This window comes from Bufo gargarizans, chromosome 10 (genome assembly GCF_014858855.1).
Source record: "Bufo gargarizans isolate SCDJY-AF-19 chromosome 10, ASM1485885v1, whole genome shotgun sequence".
Classification (NCBI taxonomy): domain Eukaryota; kingdom Metazoa; phylum Chordata; class Amphibia; order Anura; family Bufonidae; genus Bufo; species Bufo gargarizans.
In genome coordinates, this window is record NC_058089.1 from 29,613,125 (window position 1) to 29,634,313 (window position 21,189).

The 21,189-nt window shown below is 42.5% G+C and overlaps 1 protein-coding gene across 1 annotated transcript in view; it reads right to left on the reverse strand.

The window, feature by feature from the left end:
- LOC122920027 (mucin-5AC-like) overlaps positions 1 to 21,189 on the reverse strand; it is a 207,562-nt gene that overhangs the window by 117,671 nt on the left and 68,702 nt on the right. The window contains exons 13-19 of the mRNA XM_044269237.1: positions 19,162 to 19,231; positions 16,284 to 16,421; positions 14,520 to 14,684; positions 11,940 to 12,034; positions 7,829 to 7,955; positions 7,480 to 7,735; positions 3,298 to 3,350 (exon numbers count right to left, since the gene is read on the reverse strand). Of these exons, the coding sequence (XP_044125172.1) occupies positions 3,298 to 3,350; positions 7,480 to 7,735; positions 7,829 to 7,955; positions 11,940 to 12,034; positions 14,520 to 14,684; positions 16,284 to 16,421; positions 19,162 to 19,231 (904 nt within the window). The remainder of the gene's footprint in view (positions 1 to 3,297; positions 3,351 to 7,479; positions 7,736 to 7,828; positions 7,956 to 11,939; positions 12,035 to 14,519; positions 14,685 to 16,283; positions 16,422 to 19,161; positions 19,232 to 21,189) is intronic.

Consider the following 21,189-nt stretch of genomic DNA (forward strand, 5'->3'; position numbering starts at 1 on the left):
AAAAAACTGATCCGCCGCCCATTGACTTACAATGGTTTTAGTGCCGGATCCGTCTAGTTTATTTTAGAGATAATACAACCGGATCCGTTCAGAAAGGAAGCAGCCGGTTGTATTATCATAACGAAGCGTTTTTGCTTAACCACAACGGATACAGCAAAAATGCTCATGTGAATGTAGCTTAAAGGGATTCTGTCACCTCCCCTCAGCCAAAAAACGATTTAAAAGCAGCCATGCAGCACAGCTTACCTGGATTAAGCTGTGCTGTTTAATCTTGAAATCCGTCCAGCAGTTACTTTAAAAAACGACTTTGATCAATAAGGAAATGCGTCCTGAAGGTGCCCAGAGGGGCGTTTTTTTCTTCCTAGTGAGCCCAGTACCGCCCCTCTTTCAGTGCCCAGCCCGCCTTCCTTGTATTTTCTAACTGCCGCCCCCAGCCTGCCACAGCCTCTCCTGCCTCTCCTGCCTCTCCTCCCCCTCCCTCACGCCGAACGAAGTCTCGCACAGGCGCAGTACCCACTGAGGGCTGCGCCTGTGCGATCATCAGGAGACTGAGGGCGGCAGCTTCATCTTCGTCACTGGGCATGCGCCGAGCCCAGTGACGTCCGATGCTCGCTCTTCCCTCAGTCAGCAGGGAAGAGAGAGCATCGGACGTCACTGGGCTCGGCGCATGCCCAGTGACGAAGATGAAGCTGCCGCCCTCAGTCTCCTGATGATCGCACAGGCGCAGCCCTCAGTGGGTACTGCGCCTGTGCGAGACTTCGTTCGGCGTGAGGGAGGGGGAGGAGAGGCAGGAGAGGCTGTGGCAGGCTGGGGGCGGCAGTTAGAAAATACAAGGAAGGCGGGCTGGGCACTGAAAGAGGGGCGGTACTGGGCTCACTAGGAAGAAAAAAACGCCCCTCTGGGCACCTTCAGGACGCATTTCCTCATTGATCAAAGTCGTTTTTTAAAGTAACTGCTGGACGGATTTCAAGATTAAACAGCACAGCTTAATCCAGGTAAGCTGTGCTGCATGGCTGCTTTTAAATCGTTTTTTGGCTGAGGGGAGGTGACAGAATCCCTTTAAGAAAATCATTCAGAAGCTATAGGCTGAACTATCAAACAGCTAATCTTAAGATTTTTTTTAAAGAATGGATTTCTGCAGCTTAAAACATAGAAAATGCTAAAGCTGACTTGAATTTGTTAATTTTTTTTTTTTTTTAGGCCAAATTACATGTAAATGAGTAAAAACAGAGTGGCAACAAAGGCCTACGCCTTACATATTCAGGGTGGTTTGTAAGAAACTGTGTATGTATACAGTCAGGTCCATAAATATTGGGACATCGACACAATTCTAAAATTTTGGCTCTATACACCACCACAATAGATTTGAAATGAAACAAACAAGATGTGCTTTACCTGCAGACTGTCAGCTTTAATTTGAGGGTATTTACATCCAAATCAGGTGAACGGTGCAGGAATTACAACAGTTTGCATATGTGCTTCCACTTGTTAAGGGACCAAAAGTAATGGGACAGAATAATAATCATAAATCAAACTTTCACTTTTTAATACTTGGTTGCAAATCCTTTGCAGTCAATTACAGAATGAAGTCTGGAACGCATAGACATCACCAGACGCTGGGTTTCATCCCTGGTGATGCTCTGCCAGGCCTCTACTGCAAATGTCTTCAGTTCCTACTTGTTTTTGGGGCATTTTCCCTTCAGTTTTGTCTTCAGCAAGTGAAATGCATGCTCAATCGGATTCAGGTCAGGTGATTAACTTGACCATTGCATAACATTCCACATGTTTCCAAAACTCTTTGGTTGCTTTTGCAGTATGCTTTGGGTCATTGTCCATCTGCACTGTGAAGCGCCGTCCAATGAGTTCTGAAGCATTTGGCTGAATATGAGCAGATAATATTGCCCGAAACACTTCAGAATTCATCCTGCTGCTTTTGTCAGCAGTCACATCATCAATAAATATAAGAGAACCAGTTCCATTGGCAGCCATACATGCCCACGCCATGACACTACCACCACCAGGCTTCACTGATGAGGTGGTATGCTTAGGATCATGAGCAGTTCCTTTCCTTCTCCATACTCTTCTCTTCCCATCACTCTGGTACAAGTTGATCTTGGTCTCATCTGTCCATCGGATGTTGTTCCAGAACTGTGAAGGCTTTTTTAGATGTTGTTTGGCAAACTTTAATCTGGCCTTCCTGTTTTTGAGGCTTACCAATGGTTTACATCTTGTGGTGAACCCTCTGTATTCACTCTGGTGAAGTCTTCTCTTGATTGTTGACTTTGACACACATACACCTATCTCCTGGAGAGTGTTCTTGATCTGGCCAACTGTTGTGAAGGGTGTTTTCTTCACCAGGGAAAGAATTCTTCGGTCATCCACCACAGTTGTTTTACGTGGTCTTCTGGGTCTTTTGGTGTTGCTGAGCTCACCGGTGCGTTCCCTCTTTTTAAGAATGTTCCAAACAGTTTTTTTGGCCATGCCTAATGTTTTTGCTATCTGTCTGATGTTTATTTTTATCTTTTTCAGCCTAATGATGGCTTGCTACACTGATAGTGACAGCTCTTTGGATCTCATATTGAGAGTTGACTGCAACAGATTCCAAATGCAAATAGCACACTTGAAATGAACTCTGGACCTTTTATCTGCTCATTGTAATTGGGATAATGAGGGAATAACACACACCTGGCCATGGAACAGCTGAGAAGCCAATTGTCCCATTACTTTTGGTCCCTTAACAAGTGGGAGGCACATATGCAAACTGTTGTAATTCCTGCACCGTTCACCTGATTTGGATGTAAATACCCTCAAATTAAAGCTGACAGTCTGCAGTTAAAGCACATCTTGTTTAATTTCAAATCCATTGTGGTGGTGTATAGAGCCAAAAATGTTAGAATTGTGTTGATGTCCCAATATTTATGAAAATGGCAGGGCAGCACTCCTTGCTTCAAGTAGTTCAGGTGGCCAGCGTTTTCCCCTTGGTCCTGGGGTCCAAGCACAAGGAGTGCTGCGTTACATTTATTTGGATATTATATATATATATATATATATATATATATTTTTGGATAATAAAGGGGGGGGGCTAGGATTATTGTCTAGACCAGGGATCAGCAACCTTCGGCACTCCAGCTGCTGTGAAACTACAACTCCTAGCATGCAAATATGCTCGGCTGTTCTCACAACTCTGATAGAAGCAGATGGCGCATTCTCAGAGTTGTAGTTTCAGAACATCTTGAGTCCTGGAGGTTGCTGATCTCTGGTCTAGAATAAGGGCTGTAAAGAGTAGCTTTGATTTACCTGGTTCTTTAATGACTGCTCCCACACAGGTCAGATGGCCTCTTTCACAGGTGCTGTTAATATAAAACATTAATGTATGCATCATTCGATTTTGTAAATTTTAGGCAATGACATATAAAGGGAGCATTCACATGAATGTACAGATGCAGCCAAGCTCAACTTGATGGTTAACTGCGTTAAGTAAAGAATAGCAAGAAAAAGTTAACAACATTTTCAATAGATTTCAATGGCTTTTGTCACGAGATAATGTATCTGTTTTGCTGTATCTGACATCTTACACGTTTCACTTGCTTACTTGAAAAAAATGCCTATAGGAAATGTTCTATAATTTGCGGCTCAGTCGCACAGATGCGGACAGCAGATGGATGACATTTGTGTGCCATTCGCATTTTAACCCCTTAAGGACTCATGACGTAGCTATACATCATCGGTCCAATCCCTAAACATGGCACCCGCTCGCACTTGCAGCGGGCGCCTTCGCCGCGGGGTCTCTGCTAGTTTAAATAGCAGAGACCCGCGGCACATGTATGCGATTAGCCATAAGGCTGATCACATACATCTTACCTTTCAGATGCCGTGGTCAAATGTGACCATGCCATCTGCGCAGACTGGAACCAGAAGTCGTGCGCTTCCGGTCCGGTAACAGCATTCCCTGGCTGAGATCGGGGGACCTGTTACCTCGATCTAATTGACCAAAGCCCCAAGCCGTTTTCAGAGTCAATTAGCTATATATCATGGATGTCAAACTCATGGCCCTCCAGATGTTGCAAAACTACAACTCCCATCATTCCCTGATAGCTGTAGTATGCCCAGGCATGATGGGAGTTGTAGTTTTGCAACAGCTGGAGGGCCACGAGTTTGACATCCCTGCAGTATATATCAATACAGGCCACTAGGTTGCAGCCTTGCATTGATATAGTGCAATTGAAGTCTTCAATGATGGCTATTTAGCTATCAATGAATACTATGGGCAATCGAATAATTGCCAGTTATTGTCACCCAAGGTGACTTTAAAAAAGTAAAAAAAAGTTTTTACAAATAAAAATAAAAATTAAAAAAAATTAAAAACCTAAAAGTTCTAATCACCCCCCTTTCCTTAAAATAAAAATACTTAACCAATAAAAAATAAACATAATGGGCATCGCCGCCTGCAAATATACCCATATTATTAAAATATAACAATATTAATGGCATACGGCAAATGGCATAGCGGGAAAAAAAAAAAATTTGCCATTTTTTGTCACTCCAACTACCCAATAACTTTTTAATAAAAAGTGATCAAAAGTCGCACACACTTAAAATTGGTAACACTTAAAAGAACAGATAGTCCCGCAAAAAATGAGCCCTCACACAGCCTCGTACACAACTACAAAAAAGTTATAGGGGTCAGAATATGGTTATGAAAAAAAATACATTTTTCCTCAAAGGTTTTAATATTATTTTTTTCAGTATTAAAACACAAGAAAAAATATTCAAGTGTGGTATCGTTGGAACCGTACTGACCTGGAGAATGAAGATAACTGGCCAATTTTACCGCATAGTTAAGAAAAAAAAAACCTTTATCAGAATTTAGTTTTTTCCAAATTCTACCCCATTTGGAATTTTTTCCCGCTCCCTACTACATGGTATGCAACCATAAATGGTGCCATTAAAAATTACAACCTGTCCCGCAAAAAATAAGCCCTCATAAGGCTATGTGAATGGAAAAATAAAAAAAGTATGGGAAGGCGGGGAGTGAAAATTGAAAACACAAAAATTGAAAATCCCAGGGTCCTGAAGGGGTTAAGCTGCCCCACAGAAATGAATGGGCCCACATGCGATCTGCAATAAATGTGCATCAGAGGCAGACCACAAAATATGTTAATGTGAATGTTCCCTAACAGTATTAAAAGTCTTAGCCAAGCTAAAATGACCTTCAGACAAGTATACAAGCATAACGTCTATATAGTCTATGATACAGCATAAGGGTTGCCAAACTGAATTTTTCTGGACAACTTATCCCAAAATCACAGACAGACACTATTTTTTACAGACAAATTGGAAAACCATAATACATGATAAACATTCTACATAAAACATAGTCTATAGTTCAATATGCCATCATATACATATACATATCATCAGCAACCACCAGCGTAAAAAAAAAACACTTTTTTTCACACATTCAGGAAAAGTCACTTATTTTTACACACTGTCCAGAATTTTCCGGACAATCGGCATCCCAGTGCATCACTGCAGTCAGTGGTCACCAGAATTCAGTACTTTTAATATAACAAGTAATACCAGGCAAAAGTAATCTGATTAACTGGAGTGGCACAAACCTTAGCCTTTCACATCAAGAAAGTTTATCCCACACCTCTGATATGAGCAAACTCTCAGTAACAGTTTTATGGGGGCACTGAAGGGCACTTTGGCTTTTTTGGAGGCATCTTTGTTGGCTTGTATAGAGTACTTGTTGTAATGAGGGGACTGTGACTGGCACTGTTATGAGGCACTGAAGCCATTTTACCTGGATTTTAAAATGATATTCCGATCTTAAACCAATTTGTTTAAGACTGTGCTTAAATGGTCACGACCTGTCCATGCAACTTTGTATAAATCAATAGTACAAACAACCATAAGAAACTTATGTAATATATTTTATCAAAGAAAAATCCTTGTTCTAGAGTTATTAGTTGTTCTCCCTCCCCTTCCTTCCCTTTTATAAAATGACTTTGCCTCTGAAATTTATGAGAAATCCACCCTGGTGAGACCAGGAGGTCTGCCTGCTCACTAAAGGATCAGAAAACGTTATCTCATACAAGTATATGGAGAGAGAGAGGGAAGCCAGAGAGACTGTGCAGTTAAATAGAAAGTTACTATCTCAGTCCAAGTGGTATATTCACATCAGTAGAAGTCAGCACTTCTCTCTAATGTCTTCAATAATTCTTGGGCTGTTTTTTAGTGAGTGTGAGAAAGTTATAATGCTTATTCTCCTCTACTTTCTGTGTGCAGTGGATGGGAGCTATTGTCCACCCACCAGATTTGATAAAGCTGTGACTAAAGAACCAGCATACAGAGGAGAAAACTGATAAAACAAATACCAGATACATGTCACATAATGGTCAGAAATAGTGTTATTCCTCATGCAATGTTTGTTGAAAGTATGCTTTAAAGGGAACCTATCACCAGGATTTTGTGTATAGAGCTGAGGACATGGGTTGCTAGATGGCCGCTAGCACATCTGCAATACCCAATCCCCATAGCTCTGTGGCTTTTATTGTGTAAAAAACAAAACGATTTGATACATATGCAAATTAACCTGAGATGAGTCCTGTCCCTGACTCATCTCACGTACAGGACTCTCAGGATAACTCAGGAAAATTTCCATATGTATAAAATCTTTTTTTTACACCATAAAAGCACACAGAGCTATGGGGACTGGGTATTGCTGATGTGCTAGCTGCCATCTAGCAACCCATGTCCTCAGTTCTATACACAAAATCCCAGTGACAGGTTCCCTTTAATTTAGTCAACCTTTTGTCTTACCCAAGGATGATGGATTCAAATGATGCATTTAGGTTCCATTAATGTGTTAAGTTGACCACATCTAGCAAATGTTGAGCTGCTAATTTATCTAGGTTTTATGTATAGTTCTAGTCAAGGATTTGTTTTTTTAAGAAATCCATAAGAAAAGTACCAAAACAAAATGTGTAAAGAGTTTTAACATATTAGAAGGGTCCAAACTAAGAAGCCATATATGTTACACCTATGGGATCGGGAAATAGAAATCCAGCCATGTTTAAAAAAGCTATGATTGGGGGGACCAGATTGACTACAAAAAATGCAGTTTTTATATAAGGCCCCATTCACACGTCCGCAAAAGGGTCCGCACCCATTCCGCAATTTTGCGTAATGGGTTCGGACCCATTCATTCTCTATGGGACCGGACGTGAAACGGAGAGCACACTATGTGCTCTCTCCGCTTCCGCATTTGCGGAGCACGGCCCCGAACTTACGGGTTTCGGCCCCAAACTTCCGGTTCGCAGCCCTGCAAAAGATAGAACATGTCTGCGGACAAGAATAGGCATTTCTATAGCGTGTGCCGGCCGGGTGTGTTGCGGATCCGCAACACACCACGGACGTGTGAATGGACCCTAACAAGAGAAAAGACACCGCCTCCATTTTATTCCACATTCTTACCACGCAATTCCATCCTCTTCAGCCATTTCTCCAGATTGCATGGCATTGCCTTGGTAGTAACATGGGCATGAACTTGAATCTACACAATCTCCATTGTCATTCAGATATGTTCCTTCTCTGCACACACAGCCATCCACCGGAGAAAATTCATAGTTGAATGTTGTGTCATCATTACTGCGAGATCGGCAGGTGGGCTGACACCGTGTTACATTATACTGGTATACCTGGGAATCTTTGCAAGATTTGGTGTACTTTTCTATAAGGAGCAATAAAAAAATAAAAAAATTAAAAAGGAAACCTTTACAGGGCACGTTTACATGGGCTAAATGAGGACTCCACAAATACTTACCACAGACATTGTCTCTCCATCCAAAGAGGGTGACACTTTTCTTGGCACATGCATAGGCATATGAACCCAGAGCTGCACACATGCATTCCTCGCTGTCTTTACAGCTACATGTGTCTGAAAGGCATTTCTAAAAAATAAAATAAAAAATTATATTAATACACACAGGTTTATGGTGCTGTTTGCTGTTAATCAACTAAGCAAATTATAGAGGTTTTCAATTCACTTACTTCATCTCCAGTGGCCCTGTTCTCCTAGTTAGCTGAGGGTCATATGACCTGTTATGTCAGCTTCTTTCCCTGCTCTGATGACGTTCCAAGCAGGAGGAGCAGGCCTGCCTTGGTGCACAGAACCTCACTATGAAAGCTATGCTGGTTGGAGCAAAAAAAACACACCTCCTGCACTGCCGATCTGCTGGCCATGCCCCCTATGCACTGCCCGATCTGCTGGCCATCTGCCCCCCTATGCACTGCCGATCTGCTGGCCATCCGCCCCCCTATGCACTGCCCGATCTGCTGGCCATCTGCCCCCCTATGCACTGCCCGATCTGCTGGCTGGGCTGCCTACCCTGTGTCTCCCCTCTCACTGGATTCTTCAGCAAAGTTTAACCCCTTCTACCATAAGCAGGGTTGGATGGTCAGCCTCAGGTACTGAGCAGGCACTGAAGAGACAAATGCTGTGCACAGGATCTTCTCCCCCCCCCCCGCCCCCCCCCTCACCCTGCAAACACAGAGCTGACAAATATTCTTCTGCTGTCTGTGAGGAAGTGTCTGCAGAGCATTGCACAAGAACAGGTAGGGGGGAGATCCTGTGTGTATGAGCAATATCATTGTACTGTACGGTTGGGACCTGTAGTCCCAAACATATAACATGCTGCTGAGTATCCCAGCAGTCAGACTACATGCAGGGCAGCAAGTGTATTCACTCCCTTTGCAGAGCAGAGGGATGGGAGAGGCAATCCCTGTTGACAGCTTTGGCGACTGTACTTAAACACCATCACAGCTCTGCAACTGCATATAAACAAAGGGGCCAGAACAGAACTAGGGAAATGAGTAAATATCTTTTTTTTTTTGCCTAAAACTTGCTTAGCTTGTGTATATGTATATTGCAGAACATCAAATATACAGTGCTTTTTTTTTTTTACGTAACTCAACAACATTTATAAAAGAAAAATCACATACAAATATACAAGACTTGATTTTTTGTTTTTGTCTGTAGTATATACTTGAAGAAGTTGCACCTTTAAGTCTGAATGCTCTCCTATTATTCCACCTTTGAAGTAGCATTTTTTTTTTGTGCACTTTTTCCCCACCTATCCCGCAGGCGACCTTGATTAGGTGGTACGTATAGCTGTTGCATGCTCTTCCTCTCATTGGATGCTGACTGCAGACAGAGGTAACAAGTAGCAGCACACTATATGTGTATGGTCTGCTCTCCTAGATATAGATGCCCAAAGGCATAGAGTCCTGCCTTAATGAGACCACCTTGGCGCTGGTTGGTGGGCCCTAATGTGTTTTGATGTATGATATACAAAATATATTGTCTGAAAGCCTCAGAATTTATCATATCAGAATGAAGACTTAGTCCATATATAATGTTTGCATCTATTGTGTTTAGTGCATTATTTTCAGTAATTTTTCTTTTATAAATGTAGCCATGCTCATCCGCATATTCATTTATTACATCATGCAGGATGTTTTTTTTTTTTATATTTTTCAGTGTTTTTTTATTTTATTTTTTTTATAACTTGAACAACACCTTTAACAGAGGAGAAGGGCTGTGGATTTAGTACTTTTTAAGAACAGAAGCACATTAAACTACTGCATCAGCAAAAGGCACACCAAGAGTTATATCTTAAGTGAACATGTCCTAAATTACTATTTATGCCTATGTAAACATTAGTCCTATGAAATCAAATCCGAGTCGGACTGGCACATCATAATACAGTAGGATTATAAACCCCAGTGACACGTGATTGGGTCCAGTCTCTGAAGCCATAGTGGACCCTAAAGATCCAGGAGAAAATTTTCATTTGAAGCTGCCTTTGGTGGTAATCACGTGTCACTGGGGTTTATATCTTTGATTCAAACCCTATTAGACTGTATAGATGATATAGGGGTGGGGTCCCAGCAATAGTTTATTTTAGTGGGCCCAAAGAATCCCAGTCTGACACTGAACAAAATCCTCATCATTTTTATAGAAAAACAGCTATCTAAAAGCCAAATATAAAAATAAAATCACCACAGAATTAATATTCCCATTTCTGTATTTCCCCTTAAAGGGGTTGTGCACCCGTGGTTCGGCAAGGAGAAAATGAGCAGACCTGTCCGCTCATTTTCTCCTCCCAGGATGTTAGCTTCCATTTTGACACCGCTACAGCCAATCAATAGCCTCAGAGGTGACCTGTTCCCTCAAAGGTAAACAACCCCTTTAAACTATGCTGTGTTTACTAGACCATGGGGCTACTATGGGGTCAATGGAGAGGGGGGTCCAACCCTTGTTGGTCCCACACAGTTTTTTTACTGTCTGACAAGAACATGTATAGGACAACCCCTCACCCCCTCCCCTTCATAGAGGAACTGCATTGTTACCAAGCAAGGAGTAGAGGAATTGGACGAAGTGTCATGAAAAAGGCATGGGCTAGAATACAAAAACTTTGGTGACAAAACTTGGTACCATAATGGGGTACTTTTTGACCTTTGCTATGGGGCTGCCTCTCATATATGTACGCCGTTGATTGTATTTGTCTGTTGAGCTGTCTCTGCATTTGGAGGCCTTTGGCTGACACTATACTGCCGAGCTAATGTTCTGCATCTTCTATTTTAAAGCTTTTACTGCCTGAAGATCTGTAGCTGAACCCCCTATCAGTGTCGTAACTAGAAATTCCTGAGCCCCAGAGCAAATTTGAGAATGTCCCCAACCCCCACCCCGCACGTCCGTCCTGTCATCTTATAATACTGTTGAGGGCCCTGACAATAAAATCTTTTACTTCTCTCCTCCTCCTGGGTGAGCCCCTTCTGAGTTTGTACCCCAAAGCAGTCGCTTCCCCTGCTTCCCCTATAGCAGGGATGGCCAACCTTAGGCTCTCCAGCTGTTGCAAAACTACAATTCCCAGCATGCCCAGACTTGCCTTGAGCTATCAGCCTACAGCAGGGCATGGTGGGAGTTGTAGTTTTACAACAGCTGGAGAGACGCTGGTTGGCCATCCCTGCCCTATAGCTATGCCTCTAACCCCTATGGTGGGTGGTGGCTCATATGGGTGCCACCTAGCTGTTTCTGTATTTGGAAGCCTTGTGGCTGTCACTTTGTAAAATATTGTGCCATATATTTGGAGACTCTGGAGAAGATTTATCAAACTGGTGTAAAGTAGAACGGTCTTAGATACCCATAGCAACCAATCAGATTCCAGCTTTTGTTTTTCAGAGGTCCTTTTGAAAATGAAAGGTGGAATCTGATTGATTGCTTTTGGCAACCAAGCCAGTTCTACTTTACACCATTTTTCAAAAATCTCCCACTATCTGTTTAATCCCATCACAAGTGAGGAGCGAAGTCCTGAAAAATTATATTCGTCAATAATCGCATTTCATTATATGTAGTGGCTGCAATGCCGTGGAACGGCGATCGAACCACTCCCCCGTCATTGAACCCCTCAGATGTCGCATTCATCGCTGATTGCAGCATCTGACATTAAAATTGAGGCCTTTCAGGGGTTAATCAGGGTAAAAAATAAACCAAAAATATACTCACCTTATCCATTTGCACGTGGAGAGGCGTCTTGGCCATCTTTATTGAATAAACCACGCAAAATCTCGAAATCACGGATTACGTCACTGCGCCCTGCCAGCGCGGTGACGTCACACGTCACCACGTACAAAATTTTCTTCAATCAAGATGGCCGCAATTTTTTTTTTTTCACTGCCATTACAGAAAAAATAGATTCGTTAACACGAAATTCGACTTCATGGCGAATCAAATTTTTCCTGAAATTCGGATCAAAGTCAATTTGCTTCACTTCAATTTGCTCATCTCTAACCATCACCATAACATCTAAAAATGCTGTATGCAAAAACTAATCTCTCTTTCATTGAAGAAAGAGTTGGGAAAAGTGCATTACCGCATGAAATGCCAGTGGATTTTCTATAGAGTGGCAAGGGGAGAAGGGTCCAGACGGAGATGTGAGCAGACCACACCAATGCTGTGCATATTTTTCTGTAAGAAAAGGTAGAGTTCTTTTAGTTTATTAAAACAAGCAAAATGTACAGTAAACTGAATATACTAACAACGTATAGAAGGAATCGGCTAAGAGTAAAAACAAGCATGATAGTATTTGATAAAATAAAAGTATCCCGGTAGTTTTACATCTATGAACAAACCATGTAATAGCTTAGTATGTCCATTACAATGGTATATTCATTAAACAGCTCATTATTTAGTAATAGAATTTTCCATAAAAGAAAAAGCATTGAATGGGTCCGCAATTAAGGAGATGCGGAACGGAGTCACAGAACGGAACACCGGAAACACTACGGAGTGCTTCCGTGGTGTTTCTTTCTGTTGTTCCGCACCGCAAAAAATTATGATATGTTGAATGGGTCCGGCCTGCTGCATGGATGTTGCCCGTGCATTGGGGACCACAATTGCGGTCCCCAATGCACGGAACGGCCGCACAATGGCCGTGTGCATGAGGCCTAAGGCTACATGACCACAAACGTTGTTTGTTTCTGTGTCCGTTCCATTTTTTGGGGGAATAGAATGCGGACACATTCATTTCAATGGGTCCACAAAAAATGCAGACAGCAGACCGTGTGCTGTCCGCATCAGTGTGTCCGTTCCGTAACCCAACAAAAAAAATAGAACATGTCCTATTCTTGTCCGTTTTAGGCATTGTTACAATAGATCCGCAAAAAATACGGCTGTCATCCTTTTTTTGGGGGATCCGCAATTTGTGGACCGCAAAACACGTACGGTCGTGTGCAAGTAGCCTTAGGCCTCATGCACACGGCCGTTGTTTTGGTCTGCATCCGAGCCGCAGTTTTGGCGGCTCAGATGCGGACCCGTTCTCTTCAATGGGGCCGCAAAAGATGCGGACAGCACTCCGTGTGCTGTCTGCATACGTTGCTCCGTTCCGCGGCCGCAAAAAAAAATATAACCTGTCCTATTCTTTTCCGTGTTTTGCGGACAAGAATAGGCAATTATAATAATGTCTGCCCGTGCCGTTCTGCAAATTGCGGAACGCACATTAGCCTTATGGCTAATCACATACATGTGCCTCGGGTCTGCTGTTTTAAACATGTACAGCGGAGATCGCGAAGGGGTTGAATAATCTGCTCAGTTTTTTATATGGACATAGGCTGGTTGAGATGCTGTATGCAGTCCATCTGTAAGTGTCATGTGCCACTTGTGCAGGGGGTAGAGGACTAGAGGCTAAACGTACTCAGAGGCCCACCAGGAGATTCACTTGTGCCCCTGTGGGCCAGTCCGAGCCTGACTGAGAAGTTGAAAAATGAGGTTTCGTTAAAGGGGTTGTCCAGAAAGAAAATATCATTAGAAAGTGCTCCAAGGTATTAAAGGAATCCGTCACCAGGATGATTGCTATTGAAGTAAAGCCATGGCCTAATAGCACTTAGTACCTTATTTCCAGATGTGCCTTTGTTTCAGCAATAGAGGTTTTCTATCTTCTTAAATTCCTGTTTATTTGGTATGCAAATGAGCCAGTAAGGTGCCCAGAGGGGCGTCACTCTTGCAGGAAGGAGCCCAGACACGCCCCCTGCTAATGCCCAAGCCCTCCCTCATGCTGGGAGCAGGGGAAGGGGGGGGGGCAGAGTTATGGCTTGAATGTGATGTAGGAGGGGTGGGTGGGCACATTGTGGCAGGAGGCGTGCCTGGGCTCCTTACTGCAAGAATGACGCCCCTCTGGGCACCTTACTGGTTCATTTGCATACCAAATAGATAGAAAACATCTATTGCTGAAACAAAAGCAAATCTTGAAATAAGGTACTAAGTGCTATTAGGCCAAGGCTTTACTTCAATAACGATTATCCTGGTGACAGATTTCCTTTAAAAGCAAAGAAGAAATATTCACCATTCTAATACTTACCCCGAGAGACCAGCTGTAGAGGCGGAGGGTGAGTATGCCTCCAGCATTCAAGCTTATGGCATTATGCCAGTCAGATCATGAAGTTCGGAGTGCACTCCTCCAGCGATCTGTGGCCATCTGTGGTGTTTACATCCCAGAACATAACTCATGAGGCGTGCCTGTAGCATCAGTTCTCTGCCTCTTCTTTCCCTCCCAGCTGGTGAATGGGTCCGCATCCGTGACGCGGTGCAGAAATGTCCGGTGCCCGTATATTGCAGACCCACTGTTTGCGGCCAGGCAACGGCCGTGTGTATGAGCACATCTACAGAGCAGGGTCCAGGAGAATGAGCAGAACACTACCCACAGAGGCAAGGCCATTGATGATGTTGTGTCGACAGGGCAGAGCCTTACAAGCCTTGCCATGCCTCAGATGTCGACGTGGTGTCATTGGTATTGGGAACTAACAGCGTAAAATCTCATATGACTGCGTGCAGGAGAACGGGCGTTACAGATAAACCATCATTCTCATAAAGCTTTGATAAACTGTAGCAAGAGCTTATGACAGAACAGACTCCTTCAGGCCATGTCTATTGTATTACTGTTTCCTCATTTACTTACCCTTCTCCAGATTCACAGAACATGGGTCCTCGTAACTGTTCTTGATATTGGGACAGTTGCTGTTACTCTTCCATGAATTAGCGAATGAGGCAGCGGTCCCTTCAGAGATCCCACTAGTAACCTTAAAATCATCGCTCTGGATGTTGTTGAAGTTTCCACACAATCCTTTTAGGAAAGAAAAGAAAGTATAAATGTAGCAGATGCTCTATGGGTAGTTTTTTATTGGAAATTTATCAGACTTTACAAATTTGACTTGACACTCACGTATTAAAATTGCACAAATATATGACTATGGACGATTGGAGCAATTAGTGTAGTGTGAAGCGGTCTCCATACTATACATAGTTTTCATTAAAAAAAATAGGTTAATGTATAGTAGAGGATCACTGGAAATGACTTAAAATGGCTGCAAACAATCTGTCCTAGAAGGTGACTAAGGCTGAGTTCACATCAGCCTTCATCCTTTCCGTTCTTCTGCTCGGAAAGGACGGATTCGGCACATAACTGAGCCCAATGGACTAGTTTTGTCTCCGCTTCAAAAATCTACTACAGTATGAGTGGAAACCTAACGGACCCGATTAAAGTCTATGGGGTCCATAGGCTCGGTTTGGCTCACTTATGCTCCAAAAATGGAGCAGAAGAACAGAAAGGCTAAACCCGGATGTGAACTCAGCCTAAGATGGGTTGCCTTTATTTAGAGAGCTGTGGGAAGGGGGGATAATAGTGCAGGGCCCCACTGCACTGCGCTCTGCCTCCTGCATATACACATCGAGGAACTTTGATCTCAGACTACTTAGACTGACTCCATACCAGATTGTTCTATTACTATCTATTGTAGAGCAGAAAGTCTGCTCTACAATAGATGACAATGATGTGATCCTGTTTGCCATAGGCAGTCAGGCTGAGCAGCCTGAGATCAAAGTTAATGTATGTGGAGTAAGGATTGAGCAAATCGATTTGTATAAATTGATTTGTTCATCTGAATGAATTCTCTGTCTGCGAGGGACTGTCCTTATACAGATGATTCCCAACTGCAGATTAACATTGCTGCACATGGCCTTGCGCATGCACCTGCAAGTATCGGCGCATGTACAGATGATAAGCCTACAAAAATGAATTGGTGATTGTTTAAATTTATTTATGCAGGTTTGTAAGGATATCATCTGCGCATGTGCTGATACCCGCTGTAAAGGCTCATGCACAAGATAACCAAGAGAAATGTGGCCATGTTAATCTGCCGGCAAAGAGAGAGTCTAGAGGTGTGGGAATGCTTCCTCAAGTATAAATTAGTTTGGATGAGTACTAGTGTAGTAATGTGCAGAAGACGGATCACCATGTAGAGATGCCCCCCCCCCCCTCCTCGCACCCCTCCCCCTCCCCCCCTTATCTCGCTCTGCAAGTAGAGGAAACCCATCCTTGGCTGGGATGGGTTGCTTGCAGCCATTTAAATTCATTCCCAGAGAACTCCTTTAAGGGAATTTATCTCAACACAACAACCCAACTTCTGATCTCAGGTGACTGATTAACTTATTGAATCTCCTAACAATGAGCACTTAACGCTAGATCAATATAGCATTTCATGGTGCTTTGATTTATCATAGTGCACACGAACAGAGGCCATCATCCAACAGTCCCTTTAAAGTCTTTGGCTAGGTATGAAAGTTAAAAAAGGCTTCAGTTACATAAAAGTATCTAAACTGTCAATCCAATATCATAAAGCCAAAAGGCATAATGCTAAGATTTAATCTGAAAATGAAATCTTACCGACAGTCTGACCATGATAGGATGGACCAACAGTGACATACACATGCATAGTTGGTGTCAACTGGACTTGTACTTCGACATCAAATTCTGTGTGTATGTTTACGTAGAAAGATGTAGACCAAAAGGCTGTAATTTTTGCTGTATAAGAAAGTAAAATGTGACTGAGAAAAAACATAATACATATCTATCTATTTATCTAATCTTCCCAACCTGTGCAGTTAGTAGTTTGGGAGGAACCATTGCCACCTTAAAAGCAGCTTCGTGCTGAGAAAACGCATTTCATGACAATTACTGGTGGATTGTTACAGAGAGATGAGAGAGTTGTCCTGTCAGGGGACCATGAAGAAATGTATATGACATGATTGCCTAGGCAGGGTGCTGGATCTCTAGGCTATGCACACCTTCAGAGGCAATTTTTTTTTTATGATTGCATTTTGCTAATTTGTGGCTAAAATATTTTTTAATTTGTTTAACTGCTTAATTACTAGAGTGTTTACCCCCTTCCTTACCAGGCCATTTTTGTAGTTGCAGCAATGAGCCTATCTAACTGCAAATAACTGATTAATTTGTGAGCCAGCCTACATGTATTTGATTTTTTTTTTTTTCTCGGGACACCTTAGATCTTTCTTTTGTGCCATTAGATGATGGATATAATAAAAAAAAATATATAAAAAATTTAAGGAAAAACTGAAAATTATGAAACAAAATTAAATTTTCCTTTCTTATCAAATTTTTTCTAACTGTTACAAAAGGTTTCAAGACAAAAAAAATTTTAGACCATTCCCAAACGCTTTTACCCTTAAAATGGACGCTATTTATGTAATTTATCTAGTGTCTGGGCCCGCCGCAAGACTTCAAAAGACTAGAGTGCATTTTGGATTTTGCGGCCTATTTTTCTATTGCTGGTTCTAGTGCAACGTACTGCCAGAAAACTGTTGTACAGAATCAGAACGTTACAAGCCCCTTCAAAGTAACTTTTTTTATGTTGTTCCCCTAAGGCAGGGCTGGCCAACCTGTGGCTCTCCAGCTGTTGTAAAACTACAACTCCCACCATGTTTTGCTGTAGGCTGATACCTGTAGGCAGTCTGGGCATGCTGGGGGTTGTAGTTTTGCAACAGCTGGAGAGCCTCAGGTTGGCCAGCCCTGCCCTAAGGTATTCATCTTGGGCAATTTGTACATTTTAGCATTTTTGTTTTACATTTTTTTTTTATAAATGAAAACAAATATGAGTGCATTTGTATATTTTACGCAGAAAAAAGCCTGCTATACAAAATATAGCTAAAAAAAACTAAATTTTTAAAATCAGAAATGTGTGTATGTTTGTATATTTTACACACACAAATTCCACTATACTATTACTAAAATGAAAAAGCGTAGAGGGAGTTTGTATTGGTGTGTACGTAGTCTGCTATACTATTGCTAATACTAGTGACTATTGCTATAACATTTACATTTTTTTATTTTCTGTATTTCTCTTTTATTTTATTTTTTTATTAATTATTTATTTATTACTTTTTATTTATTTTTAAGTGAATTTCACATTAATGACAGTTAATTTTACAGCCAGCAGGTGGCGCTCTTATATAAGGAAAAGTGCTCCCTACCGTCTTTTACATTTAAAGGGAACCTGTCAGCTACAAAATGCACCATAAACCCCAAACATTAACTTATAGATGTTGTCATCATGTTTCTAAAGATGTTTTTGTCTTAGATGTCCAGTGTGAAAGATCGCTGAAAAAGGACTATTATTCCCCAGAAGGCCGTCTGTAAATGAGGTTCTTGAAGTCAAGGGAACAGCGGCTTTCTCGCTTGAAGTCAAGCTCACCGCGCCCACTTCCCCTTAGGGCTCATGCACACGAACATATTTTCTTTCCGTGTCCGTTCCATTTTTTTTGCGGACCATATGCAGAATTATTCATTTCAATTCCATTCCGCAAAAAAATCGAACATTTCCTATTATTGTCCGCATCACAGACAAGGATAGGACTGTTCTATTATGGGCCAGCTGTTCCGTTCTGCAAAATTACGGAATGCGCATGGATGTCATCTGTATGTCATCCGCATTTTTTGCTGATCCGTATTTTGCGGACCGCAAAATACATACGGTCATGTGCATGAGCCCTTAGTATTTGATTGACAGCCTTTGGTATAGTTTCAGGCGCGATTCCATCCTAGATTTTGCGCATGCGCCGTATGATTGCATTTCCTGTGCTTGCGCATTGATCCCTGCTGTTCTTTACCTGCAGGCACAGATTTAAGTGTGCAAGCACACCACAGAACATTGCCACATATGTATGTCACCCAAACTCACATGTACAGGTGAAACTCGAAAAATTCATATATTTCAGTAATGCAACTTAAAAGGTGAAACTAACATATGAGACTCATTACAGGCAAAGCGAGATATTTCAAGCCTTTATTTGTTATAATTTGGATGATTATGGCTTTCAGCTTATGAAACCCCAAAGTCACAATTTTGAGGTCCCCTTTGCTCAGGGGGTATGGATTAATTAGCTGACTAGAGTGCGCCACTTTGAGCCGAGAATATTGAACCTTTTCACAAAATTCTAATTTTAAGCTGCATTAATGCAATTCCTTTTAAGTTGCATTACTGAAATAAATTAACTATTGCACGATATTCTAATATTTCGAGTTTCACCTGTATGTCACAAACTCAGATTGTAAAGCGCTGCCAATATGTTGGCACTATATAAATAAAGATTATTATTATTACAAGCAGCTGCTTGCCACAGAGCTGGATTTGCTGAGATCAGAAAATAAAATACTGATATAATGAAAAAAATAATAATAATGAGAGAAATGAAATGAGAATATATATATTTTTTTTCAACCTTGAAAAGTTATTATTAAAACTCACCAATTGAGATGGGCAGGTGAATTTGTATCCAGTTGAGGAAAATGGCACCATTCTCTCTGATGGCAAGCACCTAATGATAAAAGGAGAGTGTTCTTGGTTTTACAAAATGATGCAGTTAAAAAGTCATAGGTTTATAACATCTGCACTTGCCTTTCCGTCACATAACTGAGACAAACGAAGCCTACGGACCCCATAGACTATAATGGGATCAGTTAGGTTTCCATTCAGGGGATCGATTTCGTAGCGGAGACAAAAATCCTGCATGCACTTGGCCAATTTAGAGCAAATTTTCTAATAGAACTGTATGATTTGGGTGCTTAAAGTATATTACAAAAAATAGTCACTATCACTGCCCCTACACATAATTTTTTTTAATAAAAAATCATTAAAATATATATAATAATAAATAATGAAATAAATAAATTTCCCTCTGACTTTCAGTGCTCTTAGGGTTAAAGGGGTTGTGCAGCCAGTACATATCCTCAGGATAGGTCATCAATACCTGATCTGCGGGGGTCCGACTCCTGACATCCCTGCTGATTAGCTGGTTAAATTGGAGGCTGTGCTTTGGTGAGCATTACTTCCTCTTCAAGATTACACTGCTCGGCGTCTCTGAAGTCTCAGAGGCGCATTGTAGTCACTTCAATGCAAAGAGCACTTGTAGTTACACGGCGCTGCCGCTGCAAGCAGGTCAACACACTGTGTAATCTTGAAGAGGAAGTAGCGCTGGCACAAGTGCCGCCGCCAATTTGAACCATTGATCAGCGGGGGTGTCAAGAGTTGGACCCCAACCAATCAAATATTCATGACCTATCCTGAGCATAGGTCATCAATATGTACTGACTGCAAAACCCCTTCAAGAGTTCCCTGATAATGGACATTAGTAATGTCACTTGATGGTAAAATAACCAGTGTGGAGGAGGGTGTAGAAGGGCTCCTTAAAGGGATACTATGGTTAGATAACTATTAGATGAGTGGGGGTCCTGCTGCCAGTACCCCCACCTGTCATAAGAATGGGGGACCCATACCATGTGTAGCCCCTCTGGAATGAATGGAGCAGCTGGTTGGAAATGTGCACCGCCTCTCCATTAATTGGAGACTTGGCTATCATCGGCTCTTCCATAGAAATAAATAGAGACGCTCCATTCATTTCACGGGGGGTCCACAGGGTACGCATCCCCTGTTATAATAAATGGTGGGGTCCCAGGGGTAGGACCCCCAAGAATCTAATAGTTATCCCCTATCCTATGGATAGGTGATCGTTTTCTCTAACCGGAACACCCCTTTTAATTAGTAGACAAAGGTTCAAGTTGGCTAAGGAACAAAAAAAAGAAAAGAAGAAACAAAGATCTCCATGAATGTCCCTAAGGGCATAGCTCTGAGGGGAGGGGGGGGGGGGGGTCTGGCATGACCCCAGGGGCGGACTGGGCCGGGGGGGCAGGGAGGCAATTGCCCCCCAGGCCTCCCTAAATAAACTGCCGCTGGGCCGCCCGTCTAAAAAAATAAATAATTTTTTTTTATTCTTCAGGGCCGCACCGCCGATCACCACAGGCGGCGCGGCCCTGGATGTAATTGCGGCCGCTGTGTGCTGTGGGGCAGGGGAGGGAGAGGCGTGTCCCTCCCCTGTTCTTCTGATAGGCTGCAGGCACTAATGCCTGCAGCCTATCAGAGGCCGGCTCAGGAAGCGCGATGACGTCATTATCATCGCGACGCCTGAGCCGGCAGCACACGCTACTGATGGAGGTAAGTATTTTTTTATTATTTTTTCTTCTTTGCGGAGATCTGTCACTATGGGGGGGGGGGCGGAGATCTGTCACTATGGGGGGAGATCTGGCACTATGGGGGGGGGGAGATCTGGCAGTATGGGGTGCACTATAAGGGGAGCTGGCACTATGGGGCGCCCTATAGGGGGAGCGGGCACTATGGGGGGCACTATAAGGGGAGCTGGCACTATGGGGCGCACTATAGGGGGAGCTGGCACTATGGGGGGCACTGTAGGGGGAGCTGGCACTATGGGGGTGCCTATAG